The 25,626-nt window shown below is 25.2% G+C and overlaps 1 protein-coding gene across 1 annotated transcript in view; it reads right to left on the bottom strand.

Annotated features, from left to right (window-relative positions):
• The window catches only part of LOC136985578 (sodium channel protein para-like), a 324,996-nt gene that overhangs the window by 271,602 nt on the left and 27,768 nt on the right, over positions 1–25,626 (bottom strand). Inside the window, 1 exon segment of the mRNA XM_067282895.1 lies at positions 1,307–1,668. Within this exon segment, the coding sequence (XP_067138996.1) occupies positions 1,307–1,591 (285 nt within the window). The 5' untranslated portion in view covers positions 1,592–1,668.

Raw genomic sequence — 25,626 nt, 5'->3', positions numbered from 1 at the left:
TGTTCATGAAGATTATATTGCGGATGGTCCATATTTGCGATCATATTTTTATAAACAACGTTTGAAGTTCAAACAAATAAATTAATTTTTTTTTTACTTTTGTCAATGGGGAGTGCTTAAGCCCCAGTAGCTCTCCCCTGTATCCATCACTGATTGACAACATATAAATTCAAATTTCATGAGATTTCGTCCAATTAAATTCATTTTTCTATAAGCTAACTGATGAATACCTTGTTTAAAAAATACAGAAAATAATAAGTTATAGGTCTACTAGTTTATACAGGGGTGAGTCAAAAATAATCCGCACTTTGGCTGTAAGATTTATTGTAATCAACTTTATTTATTTATAGTTAAAAAATATATTTAAAACTTTTAATTATTTTTTGGAAATCTATTTCTATTTTTTATTTCAATTCTCCTAAATATGTAATATAAATTTATACCACCATTTATTAGAGATAATTTAAGTAATAAATTCAAATCTAATAATAATAATATTATTATTATTTTTGAATCTGAAATAAATTTATTTTATATATATAATAGCTCTACCTATTATAAATTTTCACTTATGAAGCTGCTAAATGACTTCTCAATTTATTTTAAATTATAAATGAAATAATCTTGTATTTACAGAAGTTTTGATATTTTATTAATGAATACTCTGATAATGGATTCATTAATAATTCAAGCGATTATAACTTCTATCATTTCCAGATCATAAAAGTACTTATTTATGTAATAACTAATTTTAGCTACTTAACTATTCTGTTTGAAAATATAATAAATTTTTTGTTGCTCCAGCAAACTACTTTCGTGTCTTGTAAATAAAGAAAATGTGTTTCGATTCCTTCGTGAAATATAATACGAGCTATTAGGTATAAACATGACTTTAGAACTTTCATAAAAAATAAATTTGCGCCATTTTGTCTGTATCAATACTTCTACAACATAAAAGTAAGTATTAAATTTCGAATTTGTTCCAATACTCTACGAAATCTGTTTCCATATCGATGCACTTTGAATTTTAAAAACTTCAAGAGGTAAATTCAGGTAAAGTTTTTGAGTACGTGAGGCAAACAATTTATTTTCGTTTTTTAAAATCATTATTGAATTACATAAGAAAGAATATAACTTTTAAAATATTCAAAGAAAACGATTTGAGGCTTTCTTTAGCAATTTATTCTCTGCTATGATTTTTTATAGCTTTAAATGTTTTTTTTTACTTATTTAATGTAAAACATGCAATTTTGTATAGTGTAAACATAAGCTGTAATAATAAGAATTATAATTATAATAAACTTACCCTTTTATTTTCATAAAATTTATCCAAGTCTTCAATGGGCGTAGCTGTGAGCTCCGGAGGAAGTTCCATTAATAATTTTTTGGGCAGAGGCATTCCGGCCTCTAAATTTGGGTCGGGTTCTAACGGCTCTATATGCAACTGCTCATCACTTTCTTCGCCCTTTTGGGCCATTTCTTTCTTTCTCGCTTCCTCCTCTGCTATTCGTGCTTCAATCGCCGCAAGGGACTCCCTGGTGAAGGGACGGAATGTAGGGGTTACTTCCTCGGAACACTCATCGGCTGACATGGCGGCTTCTTCACTCTGTTGAGGCGATTTGGCGCGCACTCGACTATTTTAGAAGGGATAGGGATAAGAGAAATATCCTGGAAAAAAATAATAATTAAAATTATATTTTATTCATATATTTTACAACAGATCTTTATTTTTAATTCTATATTATGCCCATACTCCACAATTCAAATTTACTAAATCAAAAACTCTCTCAACTATCAGAAAAATATTTGATGTAGGCCTATGGTAAGTTTTTTTTAAAAAAATCTAGAACTATGTTTATTATAAAATAAGCAAAATATTATTCCCCGAATAAAAAAAAATGAAATAATCTCAATATAAACGAATACTCTTCATAAGCTTATAATCAATTCATATAAAAAGTTTTAATAAAATAGCTGTTCACTACAGAAACATTATAAAATATGTTAGAAAATAATTAATTTAGATTATTATTACTACTATATATTCTTGATATATTGATGTTTAAAATTCTTCAATAATTATCAATATGTACAAGAAAAATTATATATAATAAAAAATAATAATAAATAATAATTGTATATAATAAATATATGGGGAAATAAAAGAAGTAATCTTGTTCTGAATGATGAAAAAACTAAATTTAAATACTGTATTTTTGAATTTAAATATACACAACCTTTCCTGTTTGTAAGATAAATAAAAGATGATGATATGTAGGCCTGTGTATATATGAATATATTGCACCGATTTTTATGTATATTAAATGATATGTTGATATTAAAACTGATGTTTCATCATATGTTTTCAGAAAACAAAGACCTCAAAACTAAACCGAAGTTAAAGAAGCATTTTAGTGAAGAATCTCTAAGTTATTCTCTAAGTCAAGATAAAAATAAATTAAAATAATATAAAATGATTGTAAATATTATTATTTATATATAAATTTCTATAAAATTATTTATCGCCTAATTTATAATTGATATTTACACATTTATTTTGCATCATCTTAAAGTATTCTATCAAAAAAGTTGCGATATTTTCTAATGTGCCTCTGAAAATTTTCAATGAACTGTTTTTTGGTATTTGCTAATTAATGTAAGGTTATTTTTAATTAAGTTATTTAACTTTATAATTATTCATTAGTTTTAAATTTTATCCTTTTATTAGTCGGATTATAGCGTGACGCAGTGATTAATAACATCATTAATAAGCTATTGTTAATGATTTTATACATATAAAAAATATTTAAATATCATAAGTTTAAACAAATATGAATTAGACATAACTATAATATTTTTAATTGAAATTTTAATCAAAAATTAAACAGATTTATACATTTTAAAAGAAATATACGCTTCAGATATTCTCCTTATTTAATAATTTATAATTAATAAAAAAAATAAATATTTAAAAAATATGTGTAATCGTATATTTTTAGATACAATAAATAGTATATGAAAGAAAAATTTTATATAAAATGTATAAAGTTAAGAAAAATGATAATAATCATTAAAAACTTTAACATTCTGCTGCATTACGTAATAATAACGTTAAATTATTATAAAGTTATTTCTTTATTACTTCATTCGAAAATTCTATTGCTGATACATTAAAATTATCTTCGAAAGATTTCAGTTAATAAATAATTAATGTTTGAAGAATAACATCACATGTCAACTTATACAAATAAAAATGTAAAAACATGTTCTTGGAAAAATTTAATAAATGCAATTCCTTTAATTCAGTTTCTGAAACCTCTAAAAATAATATCGATTAATATATTTACTCTTGTTTAATTATTCTGTCCATTCCCCTTTTTTTCCTTATATATTTAACTAAAAATTTATTTTTAGATGAAATAAAAAATTAGAAACCTTATATATTAAAAAATTCATACACAGCTTAAACCTTCGTTTAAATCCTACTAGAAGAGGAAAATCAAAAAATATATAGAGAGAGTTCCAAATTGTTTACTTTAAAAAAAATCAGAAAGCATTAGAATTTTATTCAAAATAAATTAGACACAACTGTGTACAAGAACCGTGATTGAATATTTAAATATCAATCATGTTATTACTTTTTATTATTGCAAATTAAAAATAGTTATATTACTTAAATATATAGTTTTGTATAATTGAAACCTATACATAAAATATGATAATATTCAATTACTCGAAGATAAAAATAAATTGCTTCAAATTTCAAATAATTCTTCTTAATTGGAATGTTTTATCAAGTAAAATTTAAAAAAAAATGCGCTAAATCCATCAAGGATATAAATTCTTAAAATAGTTGTAAGGCATTATTTTTTACATTCTAAATGATACGAAAATATTTTTAAAATGCATCTTCTAGTGATTCCGGAAGTGATGCGAAGGAGCAACAACTTCTCCATCACGTCGATTTTGTGAAGTAAAGAAAATACACAAAAGTAATCAGTCAATATACGTTTGTGTGTTTTTTTTTTAAATATCATTATCATATTTAAAAGAATGTAAAGGTATCGTTATGGTATGCATGGAAGTCACGGAACGATTGTACAAATCGCCACCTGCAAGCAAACCTGTCTTCAGACTTCTCATTCGCTAACTGCACACTGCAACATCCGACCAGTTTTACTGCGGAGTAGTGGAACGCATGCGTTAACCATAATCGTTAGAAAACATCTCTGTATTAGTTTGACTGCAGTATGTCCTTGGTGATTTTGCTATCTGGTGCTCGCTGTCCTTAAAGAAATTCGTATCATACATATATATTAATATTTAAAAAGAGAGAGAGAAAGAGAGAGAATTCGTTTTTGGATTCGAAAATAAAATAACTCATGTACAAATTTTCTATTAACTAAGACAAGTTCGAGATATCATCTCTATTGTTGGGAGTATGATCATATGGCTAATGCGAGTATGTAATTTGATAAGATTGTCTGTCTTGCCTCTGTAATGCTTGGTTGCCCCTGCATTAAGCATTGCAGTTCTATATTATTCGGACTTACATTCATTTATCAGGTGATGAACAATGGAATGATTTATTAATTGCAGTCGCTACTCTTATTATGTCTATAAATTGAACATTAGATATTACCTGAAAGCTAATTATAAATTAAAATGTAATTATATTGCGGATTTAATAACGTGTGCTTTTAATTTATTTTTTTTTAAATGCCAGCTCAAAATATAAAATTTACATTTATTAAGTATATAAAATTTAGCTTTTTTAATGTGTTTCTAAACCTTAAATTTAAAAAAAAGAAAAGAAATAAGGCTTTTAAAAAGAAAAAATTTATATTAATCTCAGAATTATTAAATATTCAATTTATAAATAAAAACTATTTAAAAAGAGATAATTAAAACTGTTTATGTTTAATAATAATTACTACTAACAGATGGCGATAAAATCGGTTTTGAGGCCATTCCAAATTCAAAATTATTTGACGCGTGTTTAAATAACAATTCAATTTCTTAAAAACATTTTGTTATTACAACGAACAAAATGAAGACAATAAAAAAAATTAAATTTTTGAAATAACCATATTTAATTAAATTAACGATCGAGAAAATATTTTCAATTAAAGAAAGTAATTAATCGTATCATTTGAAACGTAATAATATTGATGATGTTATTATTGCTTGGAAATAACGTCATAAAAATCTGAACTCTGTTCCTGTCAATAGTACGTTTTCTACAGGAAGATAGAAAGAGAATTAATGTTCGAATCTGCAGTATGATCATCCATCTTCTGGAGATACTGTATACCAGCCAAATCGTATTTTTAGACGGTTAGTTTCCTCTTTATATAGATATTACAAAAAAAATCTCTTACAATATCTTTAAGATGTTCCTAATTTCCGATGACCTTTTAAATGTTTCCTTTAAAAAAACATTTAACACGAAAAAGATTTTCAAAAAGGAAGAGCAAAAGGCTTTTCTTTTATAAAAGGAAGGAAGATTTTCTAAGGACACGAAGTAAGAGCAATGATTTTCTATAACAAAATCAATACCTTAATATAACAAAAATAATGATTTACTGAAACAAGAGCAATGATTTTTTTTATCAAAAAAATTAATCACTTTCTAGAACAAAAAAGCAATGGCTTTTAAATATAATCTATGATTTCTTATGGTAAAAATAATATTTTTTCTCTAACTAAATCGATAAATTTTTAAAAGAGGAATAATACAAAGCCTATTTTGTTAGCAAAATTAATAGATTTTAAAATATAAACAAGTTTGTCTACTTTAAAGAAAGTAACAATTTTCTAATATAATTTAATAATTGACTGCAGCGAAATTAAATTATACTTTAATAACTTTTTATATAACCAAAATCTTCTTCGATCTTAAGCTGAAATGTATCCTTGACAAAAGTAACAATTTTCTAATAAAGTTTAATCATTTTCTACAATAAAATTAAATTTTAATAATGTTTTTCGCAACTAAACTCAATTTTTTCTAAAATAAATCGCTTTTTTCAATAAAAAAACGTCGTTTATATACAATAAAACCAATGTTTTCTATAACATAAATAATACTTTTGTCTAAGAAGTAAAAATATTTCTTCGAAAAAATGAAGATTTTTGTAAAGAATAAGAAATATTTTGTGTTATAAAAGTAATAATTTTTTTTAAACACAAGCAATGGAAACTCTGTAACAAACATAATTATTATTTTTTTCTTTTAAATTGCAATTTTTTTTGTATAAGAAAACTAATGATATTTAGAGAAAAACAATTATTCTCTCTCTAATATAAGTTGAGAAGCATTAATAAAAGTAATTGTATTTCACTTACAAGAAAGTAATCTTTTATAAAAATGAACTATCAAATTTCCCAGTTGATTTCTCCTACATAAATTATTATACTTCTTCTATTAAACTAAAAATAACAATAATAATAAATTTTATTGTAGTCGTTCAAACTGCTTTGAATTCCCATCATAGTCAGATTTATAACCTAGATTCTTTCTGTCATAAGAACTGTCGGGGGTACTTATATCTTCTAAATAAAAAGTACAGAAAGATTGAGTTGGGGTTATATCAATATCGAAAGGTGCTATTTTATAATTTATAGTTAAATATTATATATGCTTCTTCCAGTAGAAATTATTTTTTAAAATTTATAAAATGCTTACTTATAGTTTAATATGATGATATTCGCCTTTAAATTGTAAACTTTTTACTTTATACAAATTTAATTTTGAATCATTTTAAATCTCTTTATAAATGAAATACTTTATCAAAGAATATCGATTTTTCTTAATGCAGTTAAGAACTGATAAAAATTCCATTTTAGATATTTATTAAATTGATTATAATTTTATATTTTTAACCAAACTTTTTTTTTACTGACTTCTATAACAACTCTTAATAATAATAAACATCCTGTATCGCAAACAAAATATACAAACATGTTGAAGAACACGACATTCTTACGGAACAACAAAAAGGTTGCCGTAGAAATCACAGGGGATGCAAAGAACAGTTACTCATAGATTCAGTCATTCTACGGCAAGCACACAAACAACACAGAAACATACACATGGCATATATAGACTACAGAAAAGCATTCGACAGCGTTCCGCACAGTTGGCTGCTACATATTCTACACATGTACAAAATACATCCATCACTCATTGCATTCTTCCAAAACACTATGCAGCACTAATAACACTACATCTCAGGGTTAGTAACACTTCCATACAAACAAACCAAATATTCATTAAGCGAGGAATTTTTTAATGAGATTTCTCGAGTCCTCTCTGGTTCTGCTTAGCCCTGAACCCTTTATCCAATATGTTAAACAACACGCAATATGGTTACAATATCAGACATGAAAAACAACACAGTTTACACTGTCACATCTCATGTACATGGATGACATAAAACTTTATGTATCCACACAAAAACAACTTTATCAACTCCTACAAACTATACATTCATACACCAAGGACCATACAAATGGAATTTGGCCTAGATAAATGCAAAACACTTCACATAGAAAAAAAAATCCTGAAGAAAAAAGATTTTGCACTTGGAAATAGAGACATTATTGAATCCATGGAAGAGAGCAAGTTCTACAAGTATTTAGGATTCCAACAGGCCAAACTAACAGAACATGCACGAATAAAGCAAAGATTAATAAAAGAATATCAAAGTAGGTTAAATGCTATTCTCAGAACAGAGTTAAATGCAAAACACACAGTTAAAGCAATAAACACGTATGTCATCCCAGTACTCACATATTCTTTTGGAGTTATACATTGGACTCACACAGATCTTGAGCAACTCCACAGGAAAACAAGAACTACACTTACTAAGCATAAACAACATCATCCTAAATCCACCACAGAAAGATTAACCCTTCCACGTAAAAATGGCGGACGTGGCCTGATTGACATAGTTAACCTTCACTACAAACAAATACAGTCACTGCGAGAGTTTTTCTACAAAAAACAAGAAACATCACAATTACATAAAGCAGTAACTCTAGCAGACTCGAATAACACACCATTAAACTTACACTCACATCATATGGACACAACACAACATATAAAAAGCATAGACACCATTAAGCAATCATGGGCTCGAAAGGCACTCCATGGCAGACATCCTTATGATCTGGCCCATGATTTTGTTGACAAAACTGCGTCAAACAGCTGGTTAGCTCGGGGATGCCTCTTTGGAGAGACGGAAGGATTCATGATTGTCACACAGGATCGGGTCATAAGTACTAAAAACTACAGAAAACACACACTCAATGATACAACACTCACAAATGACTCATGCAGAAAATGTCATATCATGCCAGAAACTATACAACACATCACTTTCGGTTGCAAGCTCTTGTCACAGACAGATTATTTACATAGACATAATCAAGTAGCAAATATAATACATCAAAAGCTTGCGAAGAAACACAAATTAGTAGACATCCACGAACCATACTACAAATACATTCCACAGACAGTATTGGAAAACAACACGCACAAAATGTACTACAACAGAGCCATAATCACAGATAAAACAATTTACCACAACAGACCAGACATCACACTCATTGACAAACACAATAAAATCACATACATTATAGACATATCCATTCCTAACACTCACAATGTACAAAACACATGCACTGAAAAATTAGCAAGTACACAGAACTCGCACAGGAAATAAGGCATCTGTGGAGGATGGATAGGGTGCTTATTGTACAGTACCTGTTCTCTCCTCTACAGGTGTCATACCATACACACTACACAAAAGCCTGGGAACATTACAACTGAATAGAAATACATACATCACACTACAGAAGGCCGCTATATTGAATACATGTCATATTGTGAGAAAATTCCTGAATACAGACACACACACTGATACACTTCTTTAATTTCTGTTTTGGTTACTATGCCTTGACTTCGGTCCGGCATAGTACACAGCAACCGCTATTAACCGAGTATAACCCACTAAACCCAACATAATAATAATAATAATTTAATTTTTCCTTTGTGGTTAATTATTTTAAAAAAATATTACTATTTCATTAATTTAATTAATGGTTTATAACGGGGAGGTAAATCTAAAATCTCAACCAAGCTAATGGACTTTTTTTATCGATAAGAGAATTAATATACTTATTTTTATTATTGGCACATGAAATCAATAAAAATTTGTTGACTTATTTGACAGAAATTTAAAATTTTGCACTTTTTATAAAGTAAAATATCTTCAAAAAAGTATTAAAACCTTCGACAATATCACAACCTTTATCGATAAGAAACTAATTCTATCTTCATCGTTGATAATTTTGTAGATAGTAATGTGATCTTTGTCAAAGAAGTCGTGATACAGAATGAAGTGCATCTAGGAAGAAAAAAGTTCTATATAAATAAACCTCGGAAACTTTTTTAGAAAACAGTAAGAACAACAATAAAAATGTATATTTAAAACAATTATATATAATAACCATAACTAAAGTAAATTTAATATTGTCTACTCAAATTTTACATGTATTATTTAGATTAAAATAGAACGAAGTAATTTGTTTTCTTAAGCAAATGATTTATCATTCACTATTTTATAACCTTACATTCTTAATGAATATACCGGACAGGATCAGAATTCTTTTAAAAGAGATTTTAAATAATTTTCAGGAATGTTATAATGTGTTAGAATTTAATATTACCTGCAGTTCGTACTTTGCTGCAGGTAACGATGATGGACAACGATGTTAACCTTTTCGATCATCATCGTGTCAAAGTACTAAAGACATTGTGTGTTTTATATTAATATATCACTATCGATCATTTATGAACATCCTGTTAGAAAAAAAAATTATACATTGAAAACAATTCCCGTTTCTCGTACAGAGATTTCATACGCAAAATAACTTTCTTGTTTATCGATATCCATGGCTTTTATCATAAAGATCTCTAATATACAAATAATAGGACTAGTGTCAGTTATGAGTTTATATTGAACTGAATGTTAGGATCTACATGAATCCTATCGGGCACTTACATCAACTCGAATTTTCAGTTAAACTTTCAATCTATTAACCTTTTCAGGGTTTTTATCTCGTAATTACTATTATAAATTCGAGTTTTTCAAAATTTTGAATTATCCGTCAGAAAAATAATTTTCTTTATTCCTAAAACAATTTTTGTGCTTGATATCGTACAGTGGCGGATCCAAGCAGAAGACTACAGAGGCTTGAGCCTCCACTGACACATAAAAAAAACAAATTAAAAATTATATGTTCAAACTTATAAAACATGACAGTAAACATGCTTTATCGGACCATCCTCAATATAATCATCGTGTCATTGTAATAAAAGATACTTATTAATTCTTCGATAACAGATTGATTCATTTCTGTTTCTGAAGTGTTGCATACCGACCTGTACAGTTTATGTCACTACTTTGTTATATATGTAATTAATAAAATAATGTAACGTTCTGTATCCCGTGCTGTGTATTATTCCTCAGTACAATTAAGGGGATTATGCATTACGTAATTTTCGGAATGGGTGGATATATGCGATTGCGTTACGGAACGTTATAAGGGTGGGATGGTAGTTGAAAAGCATAAAAATAGTGTTGCATAAATTATGGACGATCCTTTTCGACAAATCAAAACATTTTGAAAATCTGTTTTCCGAAACTAATTTGTTAATTCTTGATTGAATAGGAATACAAAAAGCAAAATAGTTTGTTTTATTCTTGAGCGGTTAATTAATTTATTCTTGAAGTGATTGGAGAAGTAGTCTAAAAATAATTCGTTAAAAAAAAAATGTCTAAAACTCTTGAGAAAAGTAGCGATGAAATTCCATTTTCTTATTACTTCTTTTCAATGGAATCAACAACTAATCTATTTTTAAAATTATAAGAGTATTTTTGAATTAAATATATTTGTACACTGTCGAATAAATCAAGAGATGGATTTTATAATTTCATAAAATTTGCAACATCGAACATTCAATGAATTAGAATTTACAAATTTGTTCGGAAATATTTTGCATTTATCTCAGTTAAGAGAATATATCTAATAAACATCAAACTGTACTAGACATTCGAATGACATAAATCATGATTATAATAATTCAGTTTTACAAACTTCGCAACACATTTTTACATAGAGAATATAATTTTAAATATTGTAAATTATAAAAATATAAATAAAGTCAGATTTATTAAGCTATAACTTGGCTAATTAAATATATAGATATTACATAATTTGGCTAAAGATAGTCAATTAAGTCGTCATCTATTATTAATTTAGTAAATAATTATAAAAATATGATTTAAAAAAGAAATTAATGTATAAATAATATATTTTTTCCACAGAATTATATAATATTTATTTTTTAAAAATAAATAGAACGGAAAAATCTAGAAATAAACATGAAGAATGTAATGTTATTCTGTAAAGAATGTAACGATATTCAACAATAATAATAACCGAACAAGAGAAGTGATTGTGCGCCATCTGGGAGGAATTTTTGTAATCTGAAAGCGAAAATAAGCAACCGAATTATTCGCAGTTCTGTTCTTTGATTCGAATTTATTTTTGTATATAAATTAATATATTATAGAAAATGAACGTTTTTATTTATACTATAACAAAAACAATGATAATAATTAAACGTCATAATAAGATAACAGTATAAAATTAATTATAAATGTATTCAAAATGAAAAAAAATTTCAGCAAACAAAAATCGAATTAATAGATCACGCATATATTAATGAAATTTTAAAAATTTTATAAGAAAATATTTAATAAATACGACGTTTAATAATTAAGTAAACGTCGGCTTTAATTTATTTTGTTTTTAACCATTATAAAATTCATTTTCCCGATAACCTAGCGCGATAAAGATTAAGTTTTGATAACAAATAAATATCGAACTGTCTAATTTAATTGTTTTTAATTAAAATTATTAAATTCTACGTAAGAATTTATTTTTATAAATATTTCTTCCATATTTTTTTAACCTATGCCTATTACAGTGTGCCGCTGTAAAATTCCAGTCATCTATAACTATTGAAATTTTTTCATGAAGTGACATACCAGGTTTTATATGAGATTTAACAGTCTTCATACATCCGCTTCAATCAATATTACACTTTAAACAAGTTTTTTAAAATGTCTACGGGGTGTAATAAATGCAATTTCCAGACTAACTTTTTCCATTTTTATCTTTTAAGCATTTAACAAATATAGTAAACGAATTTCTACAAAGTTTTATGCGAATCATCTGATAACTATCGACACAAATTGCCAATAATATCCCACGAATTAAATTCTATTCCCTATTCTCTACACAATCTGATCAATTAATTGAAAAATAAAATGTACTTAATCTTTGCTCTGAATCGATTTTTATAAATAAATGAATTAAATATTTATTATTATGTTATTGAAACAGAAGGACAGAAAAAAGTAAACAGATATTATAGCATTCTTTGCTTATAAAAACTGGAATATAAATTTATAAAGTATGAAATATTCAAGAAGGATTTTTTTAATATAGAAAGCAAGATTAAATAGTATAATTTAATATTCATAGAGAGCAGTTTAGTTTTTATAAGAGATTATTTCAAATCTTAAAAGGTAAGTTATTTTTCTAAATTATTCATTTATTTTTTATGATTTTTCAGAATATTAACTTCTTCTATTTTATATAAAAAAATTATAAAAATATTTTATTAAATATCTTTTATTATAATTTAACATACATTATTGATATTTATTTATTTTGAATTTTATATAAAGTAATCAAAATTAAAACTTTAGTTTAGGAATTAGGTTTTTTATAATTGTAATATAATTAAGCTTTATTTGAATAAATCAATGTAATTTTAATTAATTTTTAAGAAATTAAAATTCTTTATAAAGTTTCTTTGTAATAATATTATTTAATTTTAAAGACTGTAGAAAATTTCTATTTTAGTTTTTATTTATTATAAATATATTAAAGCATAAAGTAAGTAACTTAGAAATTTCGCAATTGTTTCCATTGTAAAGAGGGAAATTATTTTAAAAAATTCTCTCTTTGTTTATTCATGAGTGATCTAATTAAATATTCTAACTAGAAGAAAACTTGTAAAGTTAAAAATACATAAAAATGTAACGAGAATCTCTTTACTGGTTTAAAAGCTTTTATAGTGATAAAACACTCTTGTTAGAGATACTTAAGGATTTTTAAATTCTCTCATGGAGAAGTGATCGATGAGACTGTAAGCGCTTAGATTTTTTTTTTTTTTTTCTCATTTCAAATGGAAAATATTGAGTTCTACGTATATATTATTGAAAGAAATATTCATTTATACAATTTCTGACTCTTCTAAATAATGTCATATTAAGTAATTCTTGGTTAAAGAAGTGATATTAAAACTGTATAAAACATAATGTCAAAGAAATGTATTCATATTTATCATAAGAAATTCTATATTTTATATATTTAATTGAAGATGTCTTCCATAGCCTCAATTTTCTATAAGTTATATATATAATATTAATAACAAGTTTCCTTTTATAAGCAAACCTGCGTAATAAAGAATTTGTTATGAAGAAAAAATAGATTCATAATGAAGAAAAATTCCTTTATTATGAATTCTATTTTATAAATGGAAGAAGCTAATATCATTAAATATATTACTATCATTTTCCTCATAACTAATAACAATTTCAATCGTTTAGTCTACAGAAGAACGAAGAAATACTGTAGCTAAACATAATTTATTTAAGATAATTTAAATATTAAATACGCGAGAAGTTAAAGCAATTTTCAATAATTTTAATATAAAAACGTACTCGTAAGTATTTCTCATAAGAACTTGTACGTTTTCATTTAGACTTAGAAATTCCAAGGATCCTCCTCAACACTGGTATTGCGGGCAACTCATACTAAGCAAATATTTAAGTATCATTAAAACGTTTTAAATTTCTCCATTATTGATTACAGCAGATATTGGAAATTAATTACCGTATAATAATCTAGAATTTATAAACAAGATTAAGAAATGATTGAAAGGAATCAGTAATTTAAAACTTTGCTTTTGGCTCTCGATTTCGTGTTTTAGAAGGGATCGTGTCTGCACTCAAACGACATTTAACTTCGGCCTTACATTAAGTAAAGCGAAAGAAAAGAGAAAAGGTTGCTTAAATGTGTAGGTTTTCCTTTAACTGGGGTACATAATTCGCTGTACGGATTCTAATCGTAATCGTAATCGTCAATAGAGAATGACAACACGAACAATAATCGCAGTAATTATAATAATAAATATCAAAGCCTATAGAAAATTAACAAATTCATATTGATTAAAAATATTTTATATTCGAATAAAAACAGTAAATTTTATATAAAATTATAACAAATAAATTAATATCATCTCGCGTAGGCTGTAAAAATTTTATGACGCTTTTTATTGTTGTTATATGTTTTGGGGTTTTTGATGAATGTTTAGTTCTCACACTAAGCGTGTTACGACATTATTAATTTAGTCGAACCCCGTTTATACGTTTTTCAAGGGAACTGAAAAAAACGTACAAGTGCGAAAAGCGTACAAGTGAAATTACTTTTGAATTGCTTAAGCAAAAGTACAGCGCGGCATAATTCAGTTCTACAGTGTTAATACACTGTACAACTGAATTTTAAGTGTAATTCTTAGCAAAAAGTTTCAATTTACTGAATATATAATACATTTCAACCATATGTAAAAAGGAAAACTGTAAAATTAAGTCATATACTTTTAAAAATTAATCAAGTTTTGTTTGTTTGCTGTTTTTCGTTGGACTTGTCACATATTATACCATTGTGTGACATCAGTTGTCTCCTTCCGCCGAAAATTCCAGTGACGTGAAAGAACGAAGAGTCCATTCTAAAGGTTAGCACAGGCCGATAGAGAATAGCGAAAACGAATGAGAAATCGGAAAGCGATTTTTATTCGCTTAGAGAAATTGATTCACTTTAGAAAACATAAAAAGTGGAAATTTTCAACATGTTGGACTGGAGGACCGATTTGCTAAACGGAAAAATTCGTCAGAAACTGTGTCACGTTACGTATTATTCTTACTTGTTTACTATGTAACGCTTTTTTAATTTGATGGCAATTCAATGTCAGTATAGAATAACATCAAACAAACACAATTTTTTTTTCACTGTTCACCGCTTTAATTTTTTCCATTTTAAAGTAAATAACGCATAAGTGAGGGGAGAAATGTGCTGTAGAGTGTCGAAAAATGAGGTATAAGCTCGAAATCGTATAAATGAGAAATTGAAGTGATTGGAGTAATGGAAAAATTTTTAACGTATAATTGCCAAAAACGTACGATCGAGAAACGTATAAACGGGGTTCGAATGCGTGTGCAAATATGATCGTTTTCCATTTCAATTAAAGAAAATTCGATACGAATATTTAGAGAGAATGAGCTCGAAAAACATTTTAGATGGAATTGATCCGGTTCCATCGATTTTAACATAAAATATTTCCAAAAAAAATTCAAAAAATTTTTAAAGTAAGTTTTTTTTGTTTTCTAAAAGATTGATTTTTATACATTTTTATATAATTTTTCCAATATTTTTCCAATAATAACATTTTTTAAAACTATTTTTTTATATTTTGTAATGAAACTTTTGTAAAGAAATCTTAAAGATCATTTCCAAAATTTAATTAGTGTTTATAAAAAAATAAATTCTCTTAAAAGTTTCTACAGTTTAAAACACGTGTTATCTATTAATAAAAATGTTAATATATTTGAATACAATTTAATAAATATTTTTAATATAATTAAATAATTATTAAAAATATTTAATAATATATTATTTCAAAGCTAGACTTGTTATAAATTACTTTATAAACTTAAAAGAAAGACTCAAAAATAGGGTTTTATGGAAGATTTTTAAATCAATTAAAAAATAATCTTTTAAAGAGTTATTTGTTGGGAAATTTTTAAAAATATCTGAGTTAAAATCAATTTTTTTAAAAAAAGGTTTAATAAATATTATCTTCTATAAAAATTATAGTCGATTAATTTTGATCGAATATAGTTCTTAAATTTATGTATTACTTGCTTAAACTTGAAATAATATTGTGTAGAACATAAATATTTCGAAAATTAATGGAGGAGATAAGGATAGAATTTCGAAAGGAAAAGATTAATAACGTAGGAAAATGAAATTTGAGAAGTTGGAAACGAATGGATAGAGTCAAATGGAGAAAGCACCATTTGAAAGCTAACTCATAAAAGAACTAGAAAGAAGTTGTGATGGAGAAAACCGATATAGAAAAAGGAAAAAAAAATCGGATAAAATAGGATAAAAACGACAGAATTTTTAGAAAATACTAAAGAATGAAACTTTTAATATGAAACCATACGCGTTTCTTTCCCGTAGAATGTAAGGGAAAACTTTAAAGTATATATATATATATATATATATTTTTTTTTTCTTTTCTATAATATATTACAAATAAACTTTGAAAAAATATATTAAAATAAAACATAACTTTAAATTTCATAAACAGCAAGAAGTGAAAAGTAGAAAAAACAATTTAAACCAAGTAAAATTATTAAGAAAAAATGCTTATTCTGTCTGATTTTCTTATTATTAGTAATTATTATATATGTAATATAATATTGCATAATATTGTGCTGTTTTATATTACTTTTTTGAATGTAGTAAGGGATTTAAAAAGGTAAAAGGTCCAGGCCTCTCCCGATATCTGAAAAACACTAGGTAACTTTCCATGTTTAGTACGGAGAATATGAAAAATTTAAATTGTGTGTATAAACAATTTTGTAAGGTAAACGAGAAACAGATGAAAGAATTGAAAAGTAAAAGAATTAATTGGAATTGAAGAATAGTTATTGCACAAATGCATTATTCTCCAAATTGCAATAAAACCATTAAAGTTCGAAGGAAGGAAGAGAAAAGAGTAATGTGTTTTTTTTTAACAAAGGTTGTTATCTAGAAGTGATGTGAAGGTATTACATGAACAGAGGAAAAAAATTGATGAACAAATGGGATACGAAGTTTTGGCAAAGGAAATACGAGAATAATAGACTATAAAAAATTAGCTGAAATAGCATTTGGTTTGAAGGTAGATAAAAGGTAACCGTTTAGAGAAAGAGAGATGGATTGATGACTGAGAAAAATGTCAGAAGAAAGTAATTAGATAGATAACATTAAAGAGTGTATGATAAAAAAATAATAATAATAACAATAAGCTTATTACAGTTAGCATCATTCTACAAAGTTTTCAATGAAAATTATTCTAAGATTTATGCTCATTGTTTTTTATGAAACTTATGCGTAATCTATTGCATTAAAATTACTAACAAAACCAATTATTAAATTAATAATTATTATATTACATATATTCAGAATTCTATTAACGATTTTAAGAATCAGAAAAATAATTTTTACTGTTTAAAATTAAAAAAAAAATAAAATAAAATAAAATAGATATTTCTAGGTATAAAATAAGCTTAAAAATAATGTAACATTGATATTTAAATAGTAAACTTTTAAATTTTGAATTTTTTTAGATATTATCACAATAAGAAAAAGGCATTCTATAGATTAAACCACAAATCAATATTTTTATCATTTGATTGATCTTTGTAAGAGATGAGAATGAGCTTTTATTATTTTTATGAAATTCGTGCGAAGAAGAAACATTTAAATATTTAACATCTTATAAATAATTAACCTAATATAAAATGTTTACATTAAGTATTTTAAAAAAACATAATATATTGTATATTTTTATTCGTCTAAATCTACAGATTAAATAAAAACTAATATTAAGAAAACTAAAAATATGGCTACAGATTACAAGATAGCTTTTTAAAGAACTATTAAAAACTATAAATGAATTATAAAAAAAAACTTATATAAAAAAAAACATTATTAAAAATTAAGTTACCAAATGATAAAACTAATTATATTAAAATAAACTTAACGATAAAAATTTATTATTTTAAATTGTTTCTTTTTTTAATAATCAAATTAACTTTGTTCTTTTATAAAAGTAATTACTTTTTATTGTTTAATAAATTAAAAATCTTCTATATAATTTTTTTATATATTTATTTCTTTAATTTAAGATTAATTACTTTGCTTTTCCGACTTGCACTTATTATTATTATTTTTTCTTTTTATCTGAATTAAAAATTATTGGTTTACTAAATTTGAATTTAAAAAGAATTTTATACAAAAGTTTTGTAAAGTTTCGTTACTGTTTTATTATAAAAAAGCCATAAAATTAATTAATTTTAATATTTCTACTCAATTCTACAATAAAATATGAATTTCGTCGTCTCTCTGAGAAGAACTATATAAACACATAGGCCTTAAAGGCTTACTATGAAACTAGGGCCTCGAGCTCTTAAATTCGTTATAATTTAATAATGGAGAGGGCCTTATATATATCATAGCTTAGGGTTTCGACGAGTATAGATCCATCTTTACTTTCTCCAAACATTAAAGAAAGAGATTAAAAGATAGATTACAACAAGAATAAACAATAAAACTGAATAGTGTTTTACTTAATAAGCTCATAAATAAATCTAAATTAATAAAAATATTCAACGTTAATTTTACTTTAATCGAGAGCTTAAATTTTCTAATTTTTTTCGCTTCGGTACACTTAACAACTTTTAAAATTCATACAACGTAAACAATAAAATTAGCAGATAATAATAATCAAATAGATTATAAAATCAATTATTATTTCTTTATTTTAATTATAGAACTTTGTGTAGATTTGTTGAAACAACAGTACTGCGGACCGTGATTGATTCGTGATTTCGTACTCACGCATAAATGATATCAAGTATCCACCCACCCCGCTAATCTACGCAGTTTCCATGGTGATGGCCTACTTTTATCATCCAGTAATTTCTCCAATTGATACAAATTCTTTTACAGCTTTTGATCGTCTTTATCAATTCATATTTCGATAATTAGATATGGGATGATGATGGCGATAAGCTAAAGTTAATTTTCCATGGTTTGACATTAAGTTTAAAATAATTATAAATTCTAGTTTAATTAACATCATTCACGAATTTGAATTTTACAACCACTTTGTGTCGTTCGGTTTTAATTAAATAACTGAAAATTAGATAAATTAAACATCCGGATTTAGTCGAGGGAATTATTTTCTATGAATTATTCACCAGTCTTATATTTTCTTTCAATTATTCCATTTTAAAACAGCAAGAGCATTCAATCGTTATAATTTTTAGAATATTTTTTTAAAATAAAAATATTTATAAATAAGTAAAAAAAAATTCTAAATTTTATCTTTTTTATTTAACAATTTAGCCTATAATTATCCTGAATTTTTTACATTTTTTTACTCTGTTTAATTAAATAAAACTACGTATCCATCAATTCTAATGGGAGATTTTTAGCATAAAAATGTTATAGTTTATAAATTTGAATGCGTAGAATTTTTTTACATTTGCTTCATTTATCATTAAAAAGACCCTTTTACAAAGTTATTTGGAGCGAATGACCGGTTTAGGAGCTCGTAATTTTTTTTTAAAGTACACAGAACTTAGAATAAAGATTTTAAAAAGAGAAGAAGCTATATTTTGTTTTCTGAATCGTCTTTGTAGTTATTCCAAGTCTCTTTTGACTTCTGGAAGAATTATGGAGGTTACTGACTCCTCTGTGTCACTAAAGATGAAAAATAATGTTATGTAGAAACTAAATGAAAACCCCGAAACTTCGAGATGATAAAATAGCGGAAGGGATACTTTTGAAAATATATATATAATATTCCAGTCCTACAAATTTTGTCTGTGATATTAAAATGCTGATATATGAAAGCTGATTTTTAAAATTTCAAACTTGTTTTTAGTATTTTTCCCAGTTAAAAGTCGATATAAATAAATTTATAGATGTAAAACGAAAGGAAAAAATAATAATAATATATAAAGATAGTATAAAGATAAATAAATCAAAATATAGAAAAAATAAATAAATTATTATAAAACAAATACGAGAGCAAGAAAAGATTCTTGAAGGACAACAGATAATATGTCATTGGTTTTTTAAAAGTTATCTGATGGAAGAAATCTTATAGAAGGAGGGGGAAAAACTGATAGAAGATTGGAAACGAAGATAACATATTTAAAAAAATATAATATGTCAAAAACATAATAGAAAGTCGAAGATAATAATGATAGAAGAGTTTTTCTTAATAAAACCTTTTCGGTTTAACTTTATTTCTGTATAAATTACTTATAAAATAGTTCATTCTTCTAAACGTGTTGAGTAATGCTGTTTTAACGAAGCTAAAAGTTAATTTATAATTAATTTTAATATATTTTTAACATTTAAAAATTTCTTCTAACATTTTATTAAATTTTTAAAATTATTTCACTTCAATTTTTATTTTATTTTATGTATAAAAAACTTCGATTTATCGATAGGAATATTTTTCAACTTAAAAGTAGTGAGAAGAAAATATAATACGATTAAATTCACTAAATTCTTTTTCTGTTTTTTCTTCATAAAAAAATACATTGCTAACATTTTTATCCGTATAAAGTTTATTACTTTTTTAAAAAATTATTTTTAAAATTAAATTCTATTCATGCTGAATAATCGGATCATTATCAATGTAATTCTTTCCAGAATTTATATATATAAATTTGCTATCGAAAATATTTTCAGCAATCTTACAAGACTGAAAAATGTAGTAGTAGACACGTTAATCTACTAAAAAAAATAAGGCTGTGTATTTAGTAACTATCATAACATAATTCGAAATCATCTATTAATTAAATCATAAATATATTCGTAAAATTATTTTATTTAAATAACTGTATTTTGTTTTATTTAACGCGATAATTATGTTAATCATCTCAGTTGTGATTTCTCTGCGATCATCTACATCACAATAAAATTATATCTAGATTTATATAAAATTGTCGATTAAATTTACGAAATAAATATGAATATAACACTGTATTAATTCGAATTTAAGAAGCATTTTTTCACATTTTCGTCTTAAATTCGAAATATTCCTTGTCTATTCTTCAAGAGTCTGTATGTAAGGAAAATTTTAAATATATTATCAAAAATTCTACTTATAAATCCTTCTAAATGTGTTTACTATTAATTAGCATTTGATTTTTAACCTGAAAATATCTGTTTAAAAGTTAAGAATGCGACTTAAGTGTGAAGATTCAATTCATCATTTCTTAAAAATGAGAGAATATTTTCTAAACAACATTTTAAATAATGTGCAATTTTAATTAATAAAATTATTTTAATTATACATTATTAATCGTGGAAAACGTTTTAAGACATTAGGTGTTCCCACCAGTAGCCTGATGGATAAAATCATCGAAACACTGGTAGTTAATAGGTGGTTCAAGCGTGACCAACGAGATGGTCGCGTGAAGTTTCCCGGGTTTTCTTCACGTGCCTAACACCAAAATAGGGGGCCAGTTTTCCATAAAAAATACCTCCTGGGAGGCATCCTCCTTTCCCTTGCAGATCGTCTGTGTTGCGTGCCTTATCCCATCAATTCAATCCTTATCAGAAAATATATATATATATATATATATATATATATATATATGCATATATATTTATAAAAATTGTTTTTAATAAATAATAAATAAATAAAATCATTTACGGATTAAATAAAAAATGCAAATGATTCTTAAATTCAATTAGAAAAATGGAAAGATTACAAGAGACTACAAGAAGAGACTAACGATTTGCAAATCAAATAATACTTTTCCTTTAGGGACGATATTTTATTTAAAATTAACTTGTTTTTGACACAATAATTGCAATTTTATTATTTTATTGTGATAAAAAGTCGATTGGAAGAAGAAAAACAGTTTAAAAAAAGAAATTATTTTGTTACTTTTACTCAATATTTCATACGTAAACGACGAACATTTTGTTCAATTATTTACATAATTTTAGCATTTAATATAATTTTCAAATTACTATTAACATCTAAAAATATATATTTTAAAAAAACTATTTATAATAAAAGATTTTTAACTCTGAAAAATTTGTAATTTTGCCTGATTTAGCTATGATTTTTCTTTTTCAGATAAATTAATAATTAAAGAGTAAATGCATATATCATGCAAAAAATCAATACTTATGGTTAATGCATGTTTGCGTGCGAATTTGCTTAAATGTTCGCGACTTTTATAATGAATGTATCATTAAAATACTTGGGATTTAACCAAAAAAAAAAATTTCTAAAAATTTATAGCGATAATACTATGATTGATTAATAATGATTATAATTAGAAATTAAATAATAAAGTACACTACATGCCGGTAATAGGATTTATAAGAAGGAAAATAAATTCATCAGAAAATCATTTAAGATTAATGAAAGTTATTGAGTTAATTGAATTAATTAAAAGTTAATAATAATTTATGATAAAATTAATATACTTTTACTACTTTTAAAAAGTATAATTTATGATAACTGACTTAAGTCATGTTTTTAGCTATTGTTAATTGGATTAATTGTCATTATTATTATTATATTATTTAATTAAAAATGCTTTAAGTTTTTACTTTAACTTCTCGTTTTTATGGAAAATAAAACGTTTCAAACAAGACATCGATCAATAAACAAGAATAATTAGTTTATGGTAGATGCATAATAAGAACGTAACGCTTGGTTGCATAGGAGGACTATTAATTTTTTTTCCTTTTTATTTGAAGTATATAACTTATTATTCTACACATAATGCGTTTATCCTATTCAGAATCTCAATGGATAGTAACTTATGTATTATTCTTTGATCCATGTATCATATTTAGAGATCTTTCTTAAATATTTTCTTTGTAAACTTAGCTATTTAAGAAGAATTATTAGTATTAAGACATGTATTACATTATTTACTATCATTTGTAGTATCAATCAATTTTTATGAGTTTTAAACGAAGCGTGAAAAAGTTTATTATGTAATTAATGATATATTGCAAGTTATATAAGTTAAATAATGTAAGAGTGTTGATATATTCATGTATTTTTTAACAGTTTATTCTGACTTTAGCGGGAAGTAACGTTAAAGATTTAATGCTTGAAATTTTTACTCAAGAAATAATGCAAAATTAATAATTCTAACAAATTAGTGAGTCAAAAAGTGCAGTAAATTAATTAATATTAAAGATTTACTACAATTTTATATCACAATTTTTAATTTATGTTATGAAGTTTTATGTAAAAATTGGAATTTTTTTCAAAATTGCTATCACCCTGATTGATGCTTCTCCACAATACTTAAGATAATGCAGTGAAACCTGATTTGTAGGGTGCTTTGCGTTTTCATTGCTTAAGCGAAGTTATTTTCTTTAAAAAAACATGGTAAAATAGTACAATAAAAAAGTTTTAGAAAACGAATTTACAAGTACAAATAAAGTTTAAATGTTTATTTATATAAAATGATATAAAAGATCTATTTAAATAATTATACGGACCTGAAATCTTCAGACCAAATTCAAATTATGTTTGAAGTAGCATACAACAGAATCGTGATTTACAAATAGGTAAAATTTACGACACTTTAACACGAAAATGTCACAAAATGGCAAAGGCATAAATTCATGGAATGAAAATTAAGTCGTGTAAAGAAACCATAAAGTGAAAAACACTCGAAAAATAAAAGTACATCCGCAAAAATACATTGAATGAATTACCATGCAAGTTTAATTATTATTATTTTTTTAAATATGTTTTTGGAGAATTAATCATCTTTATGCCTCGAAAATTAAGTTTCTCTGGTGAAATTTATTTAGTATATGAAATGTAATAAGAAACTTATGAAATATACAGAAAAGTTCTTTAGTTATACCTTAATTCAATTCTTTAATGAAGTGCACGCGTAAACCTTTCGAAAAACTTACAACAAATGTTAAGTTAATACTTTTAAAAACCTATCTAAAATTAATACAATTATTTATATTAAAAAATCTAAACGAATACGATGGAAAAATCTAACCGGCATTTCACAGTTTCATCCTGAATGATGGACGTTTACTATAGTAGTAATGATTTGATACTTTCATTCAACAAAAATCGATCAGAGAAAAGATTCTACAGAACATTGATTAGATTAAATCTAACAAGTATAAAGAATATCGCTATAAAAACTATGATCTTTATTTAGAAGCAGACAGTAAATTTTTAAATGTCAAAATTTCAACATTAACAAATTATTTTTCATTCGTTTTATTTTAAATATATATATATATATTCTTACGTAGAAAGGATTAAAAAACACTAAATGTTATGCGATTAAACACGAATAGTTTATCGATAATAAATGATATAAATAAGTACACGTATTTTTGAATTGAATAAAATTTGCCTGTATTAAATTCATGATATATACCGTTTAATTTACATAGCAATTGTTATGTTTAGCGAATGACATCTGCAATTAAAATATATAAATAATTGAAATATTATAAATCTATTATAACAAAGACGTATTCATCAACGTTGATGTTTAAAATTATAATTAGAATAATAACTAGATAACAACTATTTTACGCATTAAAGCGATCGTTTGTACATAAATAAACAAAAAACCTAATAAAAATTCATCTTTACAATTTATCGAATTAAATTTTTAAGAATCAAAACGTTTGAAAAGATTTTTTCCCCTCTCTCATTTTGTAATGTTTTGATTGAAGTGAGTCATTTTATAAATTTACAATAATATTGCTGCAGCTTTTAGTTTCAGTCGAATGCTACAGATCGATTGAGCCTGACCTTAGTTCGTAATATTTCTGCCCTACATTTCGACGATGTCTGCAGGTGCAACGATGCAGCGGAAATCCTTTTTCATTACCCGACATTCTCTAACTACCTATAATCTTCTATAACTTGCATAGAAATCTGCAATTTTCAAAATATTTATTAAGACTTAAACGGTTAAAAATTCTCTTTTAAATTTAAAAATATCGAATAGATAAAACCTCAGCAAACATCTCTTTAATTTGTTTTATTTTTTTATTTACTATCAAATATAAAACACATGCAACAATAGAGTAAAAAGTTTTCCTATAAAAAGTAATTAGCGTATTGCATTAATTTTATGGGAACGTATATATGATATTAATTTATCATTTTGCTGAATAGTAAATTTAGGAATGAACATAAATTATTTAGTAATTAACGCAATAGACGCAGTCGAGACAAACTCGTTCGAATCGAGGCTGTAACCCAGATCTTCAAAAACTAGGTCACCGATGCAGCCAGCCTTCGTGACATGCAACTTTGCAATAGTTTGACAGGAAAAATTTTTATGATTTTTTTATTTTATCTTCTGGCTCAATACACTCTTTTTATTCTTTCGAGAATTTACTATTGTCAGATGATTTGTAACACAGAAGAAATACTTCGATTACCATCGAAAAACCATAATTATTTTAAAGGAAATTCCTGCTCTGTGATGCTGGAATAAACCCCGTTTTATCGTATTTAATTCACGATATAAATTATTTATTTTCTTTTAGATTCCATTATGCTATTCGATCATCTTCCATAATCGAAGAGGAAGA

The sequence above is a fragment of the Centruroides vittatus genome, unplaced genomic scaffold (assembly GCF_030686945.1).
Source record: "Centruroides vittatus isolate TY-2023 unplaced genomic scaffold, ASM3068694v2 contig_971, whole genome shotgun sequence".
In the NCBI taxonomy this organism is placed as follows: Eukaryota; Metazoa; Arthropoda; class Arachnida; order Scorpiones; family Buthidae; genus Centruroides; species Centruroides vittatus.
Note: the sequence above shows the minus strand (reverse complement) of the source record. Positions and strands in the feature narration are given on the sequence as shown.